At 40.0% G+C, this 16,672-nt stretch overlaps 1 protein-coding gene across 2 annotated transcripts; it reads right to left on the reverse strand.

The window, feature by feature from the left end:
• Positions 1–337: 337 nt before the first annotated feature.
• LOC311281540 (uncharacterized protein) lies at positions 338–10,929 on the reverse strand. 2 transcript variants are annotated; one of them, XM_084394561.1, is made up of 8 exons: positions 10,903–10,929; positions 10,606–10,639; positions 4,535–4,717; positions 4,091–4,190; positions 2,478–3,019; positions 2,185–2,387; positions 1,902–2,061; positions 338–771 (listed from the first exon to the last, which is right to left on the reverse strand). In XM_084394561.1, coding segments are annotated over exons 2-8 (1,341 nt in total). In that variant the 5' UTR covers positions 10,607–10,639; positions 10,903–10,929; the 3' UTR covers positions 338–619. The 2 variants fall into 2 exon arrangements, with proteins under 2 accessions (XP_084250687.1, XP_084250688.1); XM_084394562.1 differs by having other exon boundaries at positions 495–768.
• Positions 10,930–16,672: the final 5,743 nt, after the last annotated feature.

Genomic DNA, 16,672 nt, shown 5'->3' on the forward strand with positions numbered 1-16,672 from the left:
GCAAAATTGTTCCGGGCCTTTTATGGCCCAAACACTGTTCTTAGTTTTGGCAATCATACCGCGAGGAATGCAGGGCCAAAACCGGCCCTAACAGTTTTGCCAAAAGCATGCCAGAAAGCTGCCAGAAAAATGCCAATGTCTTACCAGACGAGAGCCAGAAGACCCTAAATTGGCCCATATTCATGCCATAATATCGCCATTGAAAAGCCAGATGTCTCCCGAGCACAGGCCACAACTCTGCCAGATTATACTAAATAACTAATTTGGCCCATATTCAATATCGGCGCTCAACAGCAACCATGCAATTCAAAGATAAATCAAACCAGGAAACCATAACTGCTGAAAATTAGTGTTTATTTTCAATCAACATAAACATATGACCTAAATAGGTAAACATTTACAATTATTCATTTTTTTATACAAATAAAATGTAAGAAAATAAAATCTAAAAACTTTTATAATACAAAGCATGGTTTTAGAAATCACTAGTAAAACCTTGAAACCATGTGTAAACCATGAAAGACCACCAACTTATGAACGGTAGTGTATGTTAAAGTGTGGCCAGAAACGGGCCAAAGTGGAACGTATATGTGTGTGTATCTGACTTTGTGTTAATGTGTTATGTGTTGGTGGGTGGCTGGTGGTGGAGGACTGTGCTTCTCCTCCTTCTACCCCCCTCTCGATCGCCAGCCAAATACAACCAACGCCTCAACCATTGCTCCACCTCCTGGTTCGTGGATTCTCTGCATCCAGGATTTCTCCGAATGGCTTCTAGAAACAAACAAATAAAGATATCATGGCAGGTTTCAGAGTTTAAATATAAGACTTAAAGACAAAGTAAAGACAGGCAAAGCCATTTAAACTTAAATTTCATTTAGGCCTTTAAGTTTAAGGAGAACTCCGGTCAATTTTAACATTGAGCTCATTTTTTTTTAAATTTGGAGTGCTGTCAATACAGAGAACAACGACAAAAATCGGTGTTGCCTACACCGTGTTATCCTCTTTTTAAAATTTGCACCCTGTTGACTTCAATAGGGCAAGTTTTAAACCTGCTTTTAGCCTCTTAACATCCTTGATGTGTCATTACAAGTGCCCAGCCAATGTGAGTGATTCCTTCAGAGTGAACACGAGTGAATCTGACTGCAGTAGATGTGAAAGATATGAATAAAAGTGATGTTAATTCAGCCAGCGCTCATACCTGTATTTACTTCCTGTTTTTGGTCGAAGTCCACAGTAGTCGATTGTCGAGTTCACGCGCATAGGTTTAGTTACCTATGATCACGCGCGTGAACTCGACAATCGACTACTGTCGATTGGCTAAAAGCAGGTTTAAAACTTGCCCCATTTAAGTCAACAGGGTGCAAATTTTAAAGAGGATAACACGGTGTAGGCAACACCGGTTTTTGTCGTTGTTCTCTGTACTGACAGCACTCCTAATTTACAAAAAAAATAGCTCAATGTTAAAATTGACCGGAGTTCTCCTTTTAGTCCCATTCTTCTGTTGACTTTGTGTGACAGACTTAAGGGAAAGGGACAGCATAATTTGTTCATACAGTTTCTTTACCACTATGGAGTTAAACAGGCACAGACCTTACAAAAGAGATTTATACATAGCCTGACAAGCCAGACTACAGTATATCATAATGTGTAGTCTGACCACGAACGACAGACTAACATCCCTTTCACACGACTATGGTTATTTTGAAAAACAAAGACATTACTCTGCATTTATGCCCTTTGTGTACAAACAAAGAATTTGCCTCTAAAAACGGTGGCCACTACACTGAGGCGGCCAAGAGCCTTTATTCACCCTGTATTGAGGGGTGGCAGCTCATCGAAGTGACTACGAAGCTTAAATTAACCTAAAAATGTTGTCTGGTACATCTAATCAACACTTTTACCTGTAACAACATTTTTGACTTCTAGGCCCTGGAATGATGCTTTGCCATGGAGGCCAGTCCAATTTATTTTGCAGGCCAAGTCATTCTGAAGAAGCATCTTCATGACCCTCCACACAGTGTCCTTGAGGGTCACGCCCCCAGCAAGGCCCAGTGTCAGCACCTGGAAGAATAAAAAAATAAAAGTTTTGAAAATATGAATATTCATTGCGGAGAAAAAAATGCAAAGAAAAAAAAGTTCAGAAAAAAATCTGGTCCAAATACTAATGATAAAAGTAATTATTACCAAGTCCTTTCTCTTCTCTGGCTTTGTCTTAATGTCGCGGTCCAGCGCCAAAAGAGCCTCAGCATCCCTCAAAGGCAGGAAACTTCTGTCCATGTGGTGTCCATGTGGTGTAGGTGTAGAAGAAAGATCCTGAACAATCCGCAGCAGATTTCTTTGCATATCACACATCACCTCCTGCTTGGCAATGATCTCTCGTAGTAATGCTGAAACCAGAACATTTTAAAAACTGTTCAGTCCTTGCTAGCTATAACATAGAAATGTATTGTAAATGGGAATAGAGCATAAGGTCTCACCAGAGTGCAGGTCCATCTCAGAAGCAGCATGAGGGGCAAGATGGAATGGCTCAGGAGTTCCATGGTGGCGAGACGATGGAGGGGCAAGATGGAATGGCTCAGGAGTTCCATGTTGGCGAGACGATGGAGGGGCAAGATGGAATGGCTCAGGAGTTCCATGTTGGCGAGACGATGGAGGGGCAAGATGGAATGGTTCAGGAGTTCCATGGTGGCGAGGCGATTGAGGGGCAAGATGGTAGGATGGCTCAGGAGTTCCATGGTGGCGAGACGATGGAGGGGCAAGATGGAATGGCTCAGGAGTTCCATGGTGGCGAGGCGATTGAGGGGCAAGATGGTAGGATGACTCAGGAGGTCCAAGGGCGTGAAACGGCTGCAGAGAGGCAAGTTGACTAGCTGGCGGAGATATTTCATCTGATGAGGAAATGGCGTCACGCAACAGTGACGGCAGAGGTGGAATGGAGGGCACCTTAGGGAGGACTGGTTTGCGCTTCACAGGCTCCTCATCAGACTCCTCCTGACTCGAGAGGAAGCGCTGGTTTGGTCTTTGAAGAGAGAAAAATAACTAAAATTATTTACAACCCCACAGCCATGAAAGGTCCGTTTACACTGCCTACTATGAAGAGACCCATCTATGAATAAAACTCTACAAAACTGAGGTTTTAAAGTAAATTAAATCCCACAGTTACGGCTTCTCACCAACTACCCCACATACAATTTTTTTCAGTGCTACTTCTTACAGAAATTTGGCAACTTAAATGCTTAAATCTTTTTACATGCCTTAGGGTGTATTCACACCTGCCTGGTTTGGTTCGATTGAATCAAACTCTAGTTCGTTTCCCCTCTTGGTGCGGACCTTTTGGGCAGGTGTGAATACAGCAATCGAACTCGGGTGCGGGCCAAACAATCGAACCGAGACCCAGCTGAAGAGGTGGTCTCGGTACGGTTCCAAACGAACTCTGGTACGGTTCGTTTACGGTGTGAACATGAACCGACCCAACTGCAGAAAACTGCGCCTTTTTATTTGACTGCTCTTATGAGGATACTTAACAAAACGGACATTTTGGCATAATGGTGTCTAAAGCGAGCGAGCAAGAGCGTGCGCACGGCAGAGAGAGGGAGTGAGAGATCTTGCGTGTGTGTGCCAGCTAGTGTGCCTCACGAAGCGCATGTAAGGACCCAAGCAATCAATTGTCAGTGCGGGCTGGCTTTTATCTATACCATCGTTTCTTCATATTGCGTTTGTAGAGAATAACACCAAATCAGTAAAATAACAAATATTACATTACGAAATATCTCCATGCTGAGCCTGTTTGTGCACTTCCTGCTTTTCCCTGCTTGAGAATTCCTGTCCAATGAATGGACGACCTTAGCACACGTGTGGTTTTGTTTACACATTTTGGTTCACTTGCAAAAAGAGCAGTGTGAAAGCGAAACGTACCAAACAAAAAAAAATAAAAATCAACATTCGATTTGGTCCGGACCAAAGCAAGTGAACTATCGGACTTTCCTGGTGCGAATACACCCTCAGTTTCAAGACAAACATTATGTAGACAAACTGAGCAAAATCTGAGTGCAACACACATTATCCTGGATTCAGCAGATTTGCAACATACCTGGTTTTTCTTTTTTCTGGCCTCCCCTCCTCTGCTTCTGACTGGAGGTCTGTGTCATCTTCTGCCCGGCGAAGTTTCAACCTTGCCTCACTAAAGCTACCTGTCAAGAATGGGAACCAAGTGAAAAACAAAGCTTTACCCAAAACGGTATTAGTGTTGTGAGATTTGATCATGATTGTTATATATTAAATCATTCGGTTCTTGTAATGTCTGCATCCCAGTGTCAACTTTACATTACAAAAAACAAATAAATACACTTAATGACACCAGTCATGAACATAAGTGTTATTAAATGTTCATGATGTGGGTCATGCTAATAAGGCTCACTCTTATGTAGACACCTTCAAATAAAGTGTCACTGTTACATTTAAATTAAGAAATACATAAAAAAGGTGACTTGATTTAGTCTTGAACCATGAACAATGGATTAAAGTGAACACTCACTTGCTTTATAAAGAACCCTGATGTCATAACTTGTCCAGGTCTCCTTAGGCATCTCAGAGTTCTTGATGGCCTTCAACATGGCATCGAGTTTGTAGTTCGGCCATTTACAAACCTCTCCTTCTACCCACACATCTGGCACCACCTCCACTTCATTTGTCTTAATGAAGCTCACTATGAAATACACTGAGAATTGGGGTTGGGGTTAGGGTTAGGGTTAGGGCTGGGCGATATATCGCACGATATTGTTATGCGCATCTCATCAGTAAAGCCGGTTCCTTGATTAGTAGTAAATCACCATCACCTGCTTTCAGATGGAGCGGCATTTACTACAAAGAGCCGTAGTTAACTGACAAGCTGAGCCATATCGCATTAATATCGCGGATGTATCGCCAGCGATAATTAATGCGAAATGGCTCAGCTTGTCAGTTAACTACGGCTCTTTGTACACAGCAAAAACTCCAGTGTTAATTTAACACTCCTGGGAGTGTATATGAACACTCAAGAGTGTTGAAGTTAATGAGATAATTAAGTGATTAATTTAGTGATGATTGAACATTATTGAAGACACCTGATATTAACAAGTAGAATCACTGAAGGAGAAAATCACAAATTGTAAGCCACCGTTATGGCGATCATTGTTTGCTTTAGTTGGGCTCTTGACCCTTATATGTTTACTTTAGATTTTGTTTGGCTGTTGTATCTGAGTTATAACCGCCAGTTGAACAAAGAAAAAAAGTGATTTGATGGTGTTGGTTATATTATGACAACCATCATTTGAACTTGATCACTGAACTCATTAAGATCCTTCTTTCTGACTTCGATTTATGTTGTTGGTTACAGCATAACTGTGATTCTGCGTAAATGCCCAGAATTTATATAATAAAGGATTTCTAAAAGGAGAACTCCGGTCAATTTTAACATTGAGCTCATTTTTTTGTAAATTTGGAGTGCTGTCAATACAGAGAACAACGACAAAAATCGGTGTTGCCTACACCGTGTTATCCTCTTTTTAAATTTTGCACCCTGTTGACTTCAATAGGGCAAGTTTTAAACCTGCTTTTAGCCTCTTAACATCCTTGATGTGTCATTACAAGTGCCCAGCCAATGTGAGTGATTGCTTCAGTGTGAACACAGTGAATCTGACTGCAGTAGATGTGAAAGATATGGATAAAAATGATGTTATTTCAGCCAGCGCTCATACCTGTATTTACTTCCTGTTTTTGGTCGAAGTCCACAGTAGTCGATTGTCGAGTTCACGCGCATGATCATAGGTAACTAAACCTATGCGCGTGAACTCGACAATCGATTACTGTGGACTTCGACCAAAAACAGGAAATAAATACAGGTATGAGCGCTGGCTGAAATAACATCATTTTTATTCGTATCTTTCACATCTACTGCAGTCAGATTCACCGCGTGTTCACTCTGAAGGAATCACTCACATTGGCTGGGCACTTGTAATGACACATCAAGGATGTTAAGAGGCTAAAAGCAGGTTTAAAACTTTAAAAAGAGGATAACACGGTGTAGGCAACACCGATTTTTGTCGTTGTTCTCTGTATTGACAGCACTCCAAATGTACAAAAAAATGAGCTCAATGTTAAAATTGACCAGAGTTCTCCTTAAACTTAAAGGCCTAAATGAAATGTAAGTTTAAATGGCTTTGCCTGTCTTTACTTTGTCTTTAAGTCTTATATTTAAACTCTGAAACCTGCCATGATATCTTTGTTTCTAAATGAATTTATTTGAAAGTCTTTTGATCAGAACAAAGTTTATTAAATATTTTGGATTATAAGTGAAGTACTGATAATCATATGCTGTAGAATCACAGAGCGGCTGCTAACAAATTAAATCAAACTATCTCAATAACTTTCATTTTTTAGATCACAGCATGATTATGCCAAAACATAATAAACACTATCAGATCACACTTTACTTTGTTCATTTGACTGTTATAAATCAATCACTAACAGCAGACAAACAACAGTACAATTTAAAGTAATCCTATAAGGGTCAAGAGCCCAACTAAAGCAAACACCCATCACCACAATGGTAACTTACAATTTGTGATTTTCTCCTTCAGTGATTCTGCTTGTTTATATCAGGTGTCTTCAATAATGCTCAATCATCACTAAATTAATCACTTAATTATCTAATTAATTTTAACGCTCTTGAGTGTTAATTTAACACTCATATTTTAACACTTTACACTCTTGAGTGTGGACTCATATATATACTCCCAGCCCCAGGAGTGTTAATTTAACACCGCTCCATCTGAAAGCAGGTGATGGTGATTTACTACTAATCAAGGAACCGGCTTTACTGACGAGATGCGCGTAACAATATTGTGCGATATATCGCCCAGCCCTAGTAGGGGGGGAATTTAAAGTTATTTTAGATGTAAAAGGGGAAAGACAACAAAACTGCCCTGTTCCCCAAATGGCATCCTGAAATATTTTAATACGTCATTCAGCCTTGTACATTTTAAATCTGAAGACAAATTTGACACTACAAAAACTCCTACTTCTTGAGAATCAACTGGGTAATGAAAGAATGTCTCCATCTTTGCAAATTCACGGTAGATGATGTACTCCTGGTCTTTATAGACAATAATATTTTCCACCAAAGCAACGATCTGATTGATTCTAACACAATTGTCTCCTTCTGTAATTCTGACGTGCACATCATTCACTACCAGTTCTTTGAATTGTAGAACATCCCCTTCAAACAAGTCTGGTACAGGCCCATTTCTATGCTCTATATGTACTTGCATTTTTGGCCACTTAACTTCAACGCTAGGTTTTTGGTTGTGAACTTCAGACACTCTACGGATCACCTGAGTTAGAGGGCTGTGTGGTTTCCTGATCATTTTTTTTAATGTACACAGGTAATTTTCAAATGGAAACCCAGAGATCACATCTAAATGACCATGAATCTTTACATCGTCACTAAGATGAATTAACCCATGTATATTGTAGACAACAAACTCAGGACCATACAATTTACTGAAGTGCTCCACAAATGACACAAGTAACCTTTTCGCAAAACCATTCAGAGCTGAACAAAGGCGGGGATTGGCTAAAATCGAGATGGCAACTGACAGCAGCATGAAGTTGTTATAGATTTCCTCAGGTAACACACCCCTAAGAACAAGAGGACCAGTGTACAGAAGGAACTGCCTGAGTTCAGTTGCCTTCCACCTTAGTCTTTCTGCCAGACTCCTTGGCTTCCTAGCAAATTCAACTGGGACGAATGCCTTCAAACTTTCTAGCTTTTCAGAGATCTCCTGCATGTCACGACCTGAACGACGACACCGAAGAGGGCCAGAACTGCCAAACCACAAATCTAAGAGCCTCCTCATTACTCCCAAACAAACCAAATGCATATAATCATGAGGAAACTGACTGACCATACCAATACCTGTTTCAAGTAGGGGGGAAACTGCTGTGTGGTGTTCCTCATCTGTGCCCCTCGCAAATGACTCATCAGTCCTATCAGCAGCACTTACCTCTGGGAATGTCATGCGGTGATGAGCATAAACACCTGGCTGTAAACACTTATCACATCCTGCATAACCTGAATGGCCTTTCACCTGTTTGATAAAGGCTCTAGCCGGAGCATCACAAATGACCGAACTTACCTTCAGAAACAAGGTTTTTGAGCCTATGACAAATCCCTCTCTCAGCATTGTCAATTCTTGAACAAGGGCACCAAGATACTCCTGCAATGAAGTGGGTTTAGTCTCACCACAGAACAAAGCAATTAACAGTGGCCTGCTGGAAACATAATCTTTGTGACGCAACATGCCTAACACTGGCCAGAACTGAGTTGACGAGCTCTTAAATAGCGGCAATCCATCAAAATTAAGCTGCAACATAAACACATTTCTATCTGGAAATTTGGACGACAAATACTCAAATGTTTTGCGAAACATGTTCAAAATACCAAAATAGAAAAACACCCCACCAGCCAACCTTTCCAGAGTGTACTTGGTTGCCGTTTTTAAAAGAGTTCTCCCATCCTTTGGAAGAAAGGGGTGATGCACTCTAAGGATGCACAGAAGAGCAGACAATGCCACTAATGATACACCATACTCAACAGCCCAGCCAGACAGAGCAGTGGACAAATCTAAAGGAGGAGAAATTTCATCCTCCTCATCATCATCATCCTCCTCCTCCTCATGATCATCTTCAGAGACCTCATCCTCACTCACCATCTCAGTGTCCACAACGTCACGACTTACCATCTCATTGTGCTCTACAACACCTGTGCAAAGACTTCTTTGTACCTCTAAAATTCTGTCATTTGTCCTTTTTATGGCTCGCTTGCGCACGTTACTCCACTGGGACCGCTCCATTGTGAACTGGGGAAAACCAAACACAGACATTTGTTAACGCTACTGATTTATTTAGAGAGAAAAGAGAGGAGAAAGCTCTTTGTATGCATGTCTTGAACAGTGTATGTCCCCAGTAGTCTAGGCTGTACTGTAGGGTAAACCTTAGTCACATAAAAAACAACTCCACCGCTCATTTGATTTATTCGAATTGAAATTTGAAATCAGATATTTGCATACAATGTTACACTAAGCAAATAAAACAGCTCTAAATCAAAAATACTTAGAAAAGGTAATGAAAAATATTTCATGTTGAAGCCTGCAGCTTATTGACAATTTTACTGCATGTAAAAATCTGTCAGGCTCAATTGTGGAATAAGATAGAAACCATGCAATGAACACGGGAAAGGACATTTTTTGTTGGCGAGGCGAAAAACAAAAACGTACGGACTTTGACGCAATTGGATAACACTATGACTGACATCGGTTTAGCTATCTTATACCGCCTATATCAGATACACCAATGTGATTGGCTCCCCGCGATACAAGTGGCAAAAGTAACGTGCGTCATTACTCATTCCCATACACAAGAAATATATTTTCAGAATATATTTTCAGAATATATGCAAATATTCAAAATTGGCCCAATAAATATATTTTAGTTAAATATGTTAATATATTTATGTCAATATATTTACTAACAACATATATATTCATATATGTTTTAACTTTTGCAAATTGTTTAATTTGAAATATATTTTGAAATTTAAAAATTAACATTCACAAACAAAAACCATTAAAATTTTTTTTTGCATTTTTATTTATTTAATAAAGAGTTCAGCTATTTTTGAGTTGACATTTAAATTTTACATTACATGTTATAAATGTAAATATATTTCAGACTTAACATCGTATATTTTTGTTATATTTCAGAATATATTACATTCAAACTGATAAATATAAGTGAACAACAATGCAAATATATTTAAATGGAATTTAATATAGGAATTTAATATATATTTGGAATATAGGCCTGTGCCACATATTTTTGACACTTTAAAATATATTTCAATATATTTTTTCTGTATGGGTTGCCATTGTGTCTCGCAGAGACAATTCAAATTGTGCTCTTGCGAGAACTCTGGCGTTTCCAGGGTACAAGAAGGCTGTGGTACATCGTTTTTTAAACAACACGAACTTCGCCTGATCTCATGAAGGCAAGTTTTTTTTTTTAAAGCCCAAAACTAAATAGAAAACATGTCAAACTCAAATTTAGAATAAGGCTGGCGAATCCCTCATGTAGCGCTACACTAACGTTTGTAGGCCTAGGCAGAATGCAGCGGGAAAATTTCTGCCAGAAGAACGACAGGTGCCATCTTGACCACGCCATGCGGTGTGAATAGACACGAAGTAGCTAGTGGCTTTTAAACGGATTTCTTCAAACAACCATTGAATACTTTAAAAATGTGCATATGCTATTATAATACCAACAAACTTAATATCCATACGACATATGCAATTTTCACATAAAATTCCTGTCATCTAGACTAAAACTACCATGACAATCTGCCTGGTGCTCATGAGGGCACGTTAACGTTAGGGTGCGAAAAAAAAAAATCTACTTATAGCAGATAAAAGAAGTTTACATAGCCTACGCAAAATAATAATAATAATAATAATAATAATAAAACAAAAATAGAACAAAAGTTAAAAACATACAGAACACAACTTACCTTACTTTTACTTGGCTCCGATAGTCACCGGTGTAATCTCTGTCAGGAAATATACAGGAACATTTGGTTTGGTCAGAGAAACGGGCTCGGTTAAACCTAGAAAGCTTGCTAAAAGTGCTGACGGTAACGTTACAACTAAGTTAAAAAACGGGACAGTTTAATGCTTCTCATATCATATAATGCCAGTTCACACGGAACTTACCACCTACAACAGAAAATATTATTAGTAACTGGCTATTTGCACGATATAAAATGGAATTACTAAAAATAAAGCATAGTTCAGCTTAAGCAACACACTTTACCTCAGCGCGGTTCAGGTAGCTACTGACTCTGAGGATGAGAATTGTCCGACTTCGTTTAAAATGGCGCGGCAGCAAGGTCAAAGGGTAAATCGCAAATGTTTTAATAAGTTCGTTTTTACATATTTAAATATCATGTATCAGTTTTTATTTTATTATGTCAAGTATATGATTTCAGTAAAATTTAATTTATTATTAAAATTGTGTACTTCGTGTAATTTAATAAACTTATGACAAAGACAACCTTGTACATTAGAGGCTATATATATATATATATATATATATATATATATATTATGATAAAACTGGAGAGGAAATACTTGTTTAAGTCATTTCACAATCACTCCCACACCAGCAACTGAAAAATACGTTGAATCTGGCATGTTTCATATTTGCCAGAAGAGAGCCATAAAATAATGCCCCTCCCTCCACCACCTCCTGCTGCGCCACCACCGATTCCGGAACTCTTCAGGGTTGCCATCCATTTGCCAACATCGAACACAAACCAAACAAATGCCAGAAGAATCCAGAAAAGGCCCGGAAGATTTTGCTATCTGGGTTGATTTGAATTAGTTTACAACAAAGACGACTGCTGCTGGAGAATTGAGATTTCACGAGTTCACATTTACAAATAAGTCAGATAGAATAAATGCGTTTATAAGATTTCACACAAATAAGTCGATAGAATAAATGCGTATATGACGTGCTGTCCGAGGAGAGGGCTGTGGGCTCGGTAGCCATGCTCCCCCGTATTCCTGGTTGTGAGAGAACAAGACAAGAGTGAGGATTCGGGGTGGTGGAGGGATGCTGAAAAACTGTCAAGGAGTGTTAGGTAAGTTTACAGAGTGAATATGCTTCCTCATGCTGATAGATAGGGTAACGTTAGACATGGTATTGTTTGATGACAAGTTTATATTGGATTGATTATTTGTACGTGCTCCTCCCGAACTTTGTTTATGAAACATCATGTGTAGATTCCGCCATCGCGTCTGTTATATCGACAGCGCATTCATTTTAAAAGAGGAACAGAGAGCCGCGACATTTTGTTGGTTGAAAATATGAATGAAGAACATGCGTCATTTACTCCGTTGCTCTGATTGGTTGTAGGTCTATCCAATTGAGTGCAGAGTTTTTTTTTTTTTCCTGGTTTGGTTGAGACACGCCCCATAATCAAATCTCTATGGAAAAGTATCAGACTCACATTCTGACTAGAATTGAGTATGACGACGTCAGGCTATTCTTCAATGATGTTTCTGCAAAAAAATTGCATAGTGTAGGCCTACATCTGTCCCTAGTTACAACTCAAATCAGTAGTGGGGTAGATTATAACACCAGAACTCTTTGTATTTGACATTAACTCACATGTTGTACATATCCAAGTGAGTTATATTTGCAGTAGACAAATGTGGCTACCATGTATGAAAATTTGAGATATATAGCACAAACAACCACTGAGTTACTGATGCTCAAACAAAAAGTTTTACAACCATCCCCTGACTCCCCCTATTTTGGTTTGACTTCTGTCTTGTAAAGTTGATCTATTTAGTTGTGACAAATGCATGCAACCATGATTAATCTGAACTACGGATGTGATTTAGATCTCACATGCATGCACAAACATGACAGTTTAGGTAAGCCTCCAAAATAACATTTTAAAATGTTTAATTAAAACAGTATTCAGACTTTGTTGGAAATTGTGTAATTGTGGTGATTTCACTGTTATTCCAAACGCTATCTCACGACCAATTCATACAAATTTGTACGAGCGAGTACGAGGTGGCTAATTCGTACGAATTCATACGATTTGTCTAAACCCCAGTGATGGGTAGGTTTAGGGGTGGGGTCAGGGGTAGGTAATTCATACTGTACAAATTCAGCTTTCCTGTAGCTCAAACAGTAGAGCGTTGGCGCTTGCAACGCCAATGTCATGGGTTCGATTCCCAGGGAAAGCTAGAACTGATAAGAATGTAAATGTGTACCTTGAAATGCAATGTGAGTCGCGTTGGATAAAAGCGTCTGCCAAATGCATAAATGCAAATGCAAAACTCATAAAATATGTGAGGTCATATGAATTTGTACGAATTAGCCACCTCGTAAAATACGTACTCCTGATTGCAGGGAAAAAAAGTTTTTTATTGAACATTGATGGAGCAACAGATTTTGTATGAAAATAAATCATAAAAGTGGTTTATTGGTTCAATCAAGTTTTTAATGTTTATATGTCTATGTGGTGTTAAGTTTTTTAGCTTTTAGTATGAATATGTTAGTCTTAAAGTTATGAATAAGCTGGTGTGTTCCAAAACAATGACAAAATTCGCATTTAGAAGATGTAAGCATTCAAAAGTTAGTCGCTCACTTCAGCTAAAATGGATCACGGATTTTTATGACTTCACCACAGACTTCAGCTTCTCATCACATCTTCTGTCCAATCAAATGCTCTCTAGAATCTAAAGAGTACCGCCCCCTATGCTATAAATACCACCTGGCCAAAGCAACCATTGCGTTGACACGTCGCGGAGCAATATGGGTTTTTGCCAGGGTCGATATTGTCCTCACCACTTTTTGAAACATCTAGTGGCACGGATGTACATAATACAAATAAATAAAACATCTCCATCTCACCATGAAAGGTTTCATGGTTTTTCTCATCAAAACCGAATATGTTTATCAGTGGTTGTATATCAAGCAGGGACATGTTTGTGTGCATTTTGTTTGTGTGCACTTTTGACCATGAAAGTACACAAGCTATATTCACGGATCTATGCATTTATTCACGAGACAATTCTCTGCACTAACAATATATATTAGTAGAGGCTAGCACGAGTGAAGGGCCAGGCTAACGCAAGAATACCAAGGTACACTGGGTAGCATATCCCAGATGGAATATGTGACACAACGCCTACCTGCAGGAAGGACTTAGAATACACATATGACCCGAGTACGAGATGCATGGAGAACTCAGGGGTATCCAGCCCGCAGGGTGGAATGTTTCAACCTCGAGATGGCAAGAGGGGTCTTGCCGAGGGAAAACACGTGCTCGGAGGAGACTTACCGTGGAATATACACATGTGGGGGTTGCCCAACCGGGAATCCATGCACATGGAGGCACCTAACTGTTAAGTAGGTTTCTGGACTGTATTGACTGGTTCTGACTTAATTGGGATCATCACGGGGCATCGGTAAGAATGCACAAAAGTCCAAAAGTCCAAACAATGTTATTTAATAGTAGGTTATTGAGTATGTTGATGGCTTGAACCCAGGGCCGGAGTGGGACTCATTTTCAGCCCTGGAGTTTCATGCCTTTTATGACTGTGACTCTATGACTGGAGCCTATAGGGAAAGCGTTCAACCCAGTGCCATGACAACACCGGCCCTCCTGGCCAATAAAATAGACCGGCCCACCGGGAATTCTCCCGGTGCTCCCGATTAGCCAATCCGGGCCTGCTCAATACGGTGCATTAACAGATGTATGTGATATTAAGGGTGTGTGTGTGAGGTTTCTATAATAAAAACAGAAATATAAATAATCAGTTTACAGTAATAAATGATAAACATTTAACTCAAAAAGAATAAACACGCGAGGATACATTGCTATAAATGTAAACAACAATGAAATAATGACTTTAATGAAATAAGCTGCATTTGCATGTTGTCTACTGTCAGGGGCAATTTGAATGGATTTGATAGTGCAAACAGTTGAAGAGTTACGGTAAGATTAAAACAGCTTTTTGGTATGTGTCGGTGACGACACAGCCGGTTTAAAAGGGTTAAAGACGGTATATGTGTAAATTAAACTTATTTTCGCGTGAGTTACGCACACTCATCTATGGCTTGAATACACACAAGCCCTCCACAGCTTTCAAGCAAAACATAACAAGTTGCGTCAAACTCTGGGGGCGGGACTAAGTTACGACTGTCAATAATTCACAACCGACCAACAAGAATTAACTTACTGAGCCTTTTCAGCACTAACTGATCACGAGGGCTGACCAACCAGCCATGCACTCTGGTGATGGCATCAACGGTGCAGGAGGAACTCATCTGAGTAAAATAGTGCACGTATCTAGTCTGTGGAATGGAATGGCGCAGCAAGCGATGACACGAGCAGGTCCTACTTACTGGCTACTGGGAGCGAGTACACGAGAAGACACTGGCTTTACAGGAACATTGTAGAATCTCGCAAAAGTGTTAGGTGTCGCCCAGCCTGCAGCTCTACATATGTCTGTTAGCGAGACGCCATGCGCTAGAGCCCAGGAGGAAGCCACACTCCTGGTGGAGTGTGTCTTCACCCCTAGAGGGCATGGCAGGCCCTGCACCTGGTAAGCCAAGACAATGGCATCCACTATCCAGTAAGACAGCCTCTGCTTGGAGAGAGACAATACAATACAATACAGAGTTCTGTCTACGTAAGCACGAAGGGCGCATACTCTGCCCTACAAAGGCAAAAGACCTTAACTCGCTAGAGTGTGGGACTGAGAAAAATGACTTTAAAGATTTTTAGTTGTCCCGCCAAATTAATAGGTAGGACACTGGAAATCTGGCAATTAGATGATTTAGTAATTGACAGTTATCTACATAAAAAAATCTTGAGCTCAAACTTTACTTTTAACCACTATTTTAAAGTTACTGTACTCTGCCTTTGTATTGTCAGCAAAAAGTGGGAAGTCATGCCAAGGCAAAAGGCAGTAACTTCCACATTATCAGTATTTGGTTGGTGATCACCATTAACAAAATCATAATGGTTAACACCTGTATAAAAACTAGTCATCATTTACAATTACTTATAGCCATCTACTTATTGTTATCCTGTACTTTGGGTGCATTCTGATGGCATTATTAATACATCTGACATGACAAAATACCTCCATAGATATATTAGTCCAGCGTTGGCTCGACCGTGTTAAGTTTTGGCACTCTGCCAGCTACATCCATGAGTGTTTCAACCAGGTCTGTTACCCAAACTGGGTGAGGCGGGGCTTTAGTTCTTTGTTGTATTCATCTGCTACAGCATGACGTGTAACAATTTTCTGTCAACTGCGGGGCTATAGGCTTTGACCACAAGAGTGGACGAAAACCTACTGGCCTTGGAGGGGTCCTTTGGATCACGCGCCAGGTGGAGGCGCTCTGGGGACACAATTGCATCGCCACAGCGCGCTCCACCAGGGGGACCCCAGTATACCCGTTGATCCCGCAATGAGAACATGACTCATCCACGAGCGCTGCAAGCCACTGCGCAGACCAGAAGCAGGATTGTGAATCTGCTGAAACACGCCGTCACACCAACACCGACTGAAGAGCACTCGTTGCTTGAAGAAGGCAAAGGAGAAGCACATACACACTTCAGCTCCGAAGCAGAAACATAATGCACTTGCGGCTCCTTTTATACCCCAGACCAAATTCCAAAGACCAAATTGCAAATTCCAAAGACCCATGGTATTTTCATACTCTCAGGTGATAGGGCTCTCTAACGAAACCCCCATTCATCAGTCTCTGACATAACTCGTAGTGACTGACTGAAAGGGAAGCCAGGTTATCCCAGGTTATTTCTGTTGATATGAAAAATCGTGTACAATTTAGCAATATAGCGGTGAATTGTGTATATGATGAATATTATGATGTTATGATTTAGGCTACTATACCTTTCTCCACCTAAGTTGTTCAAAGTGTTTGTAAGGATGCTGATATTTAGAAGGCGGCTCTCTGACTCTGAGATGGTGAATGGGAACATGGTTTGTGAATTTTTAGTTTAAATTTAATAAATAAAATAATTCAT

Source organism: Rutilus rutilus (genome assembly GCF_951802725.1).
Source record: "Rutilus rutilus genome assembly, chromosome: 2".
Classification (NCBI taxonomy): Eukaryota; Metazoa; Chordata; class Actinopteri; order Cypriniformes; family Leuciscidae; genus Rutilus; species Rutilus rutilus.

Coding starts and splice junctions, on each gene's coding strand:
- LOC311281540 (XM_084394561.1), bottom strand. Junction 4,191..4,534: donor CAGGGTTCTTTATAAAGCAA/GTGAGTGTTCAC, acceptor CATTCTTGACAG/GTAGCTTTAGTGAGGCAAGG. Junction 2,062..2,184: donor CAGAGAAGAGAAAGGACTTG/GTAATAATTACT, acceptor TTATTCTTCCAG/GTGCTGACACTGGGCCTTGC.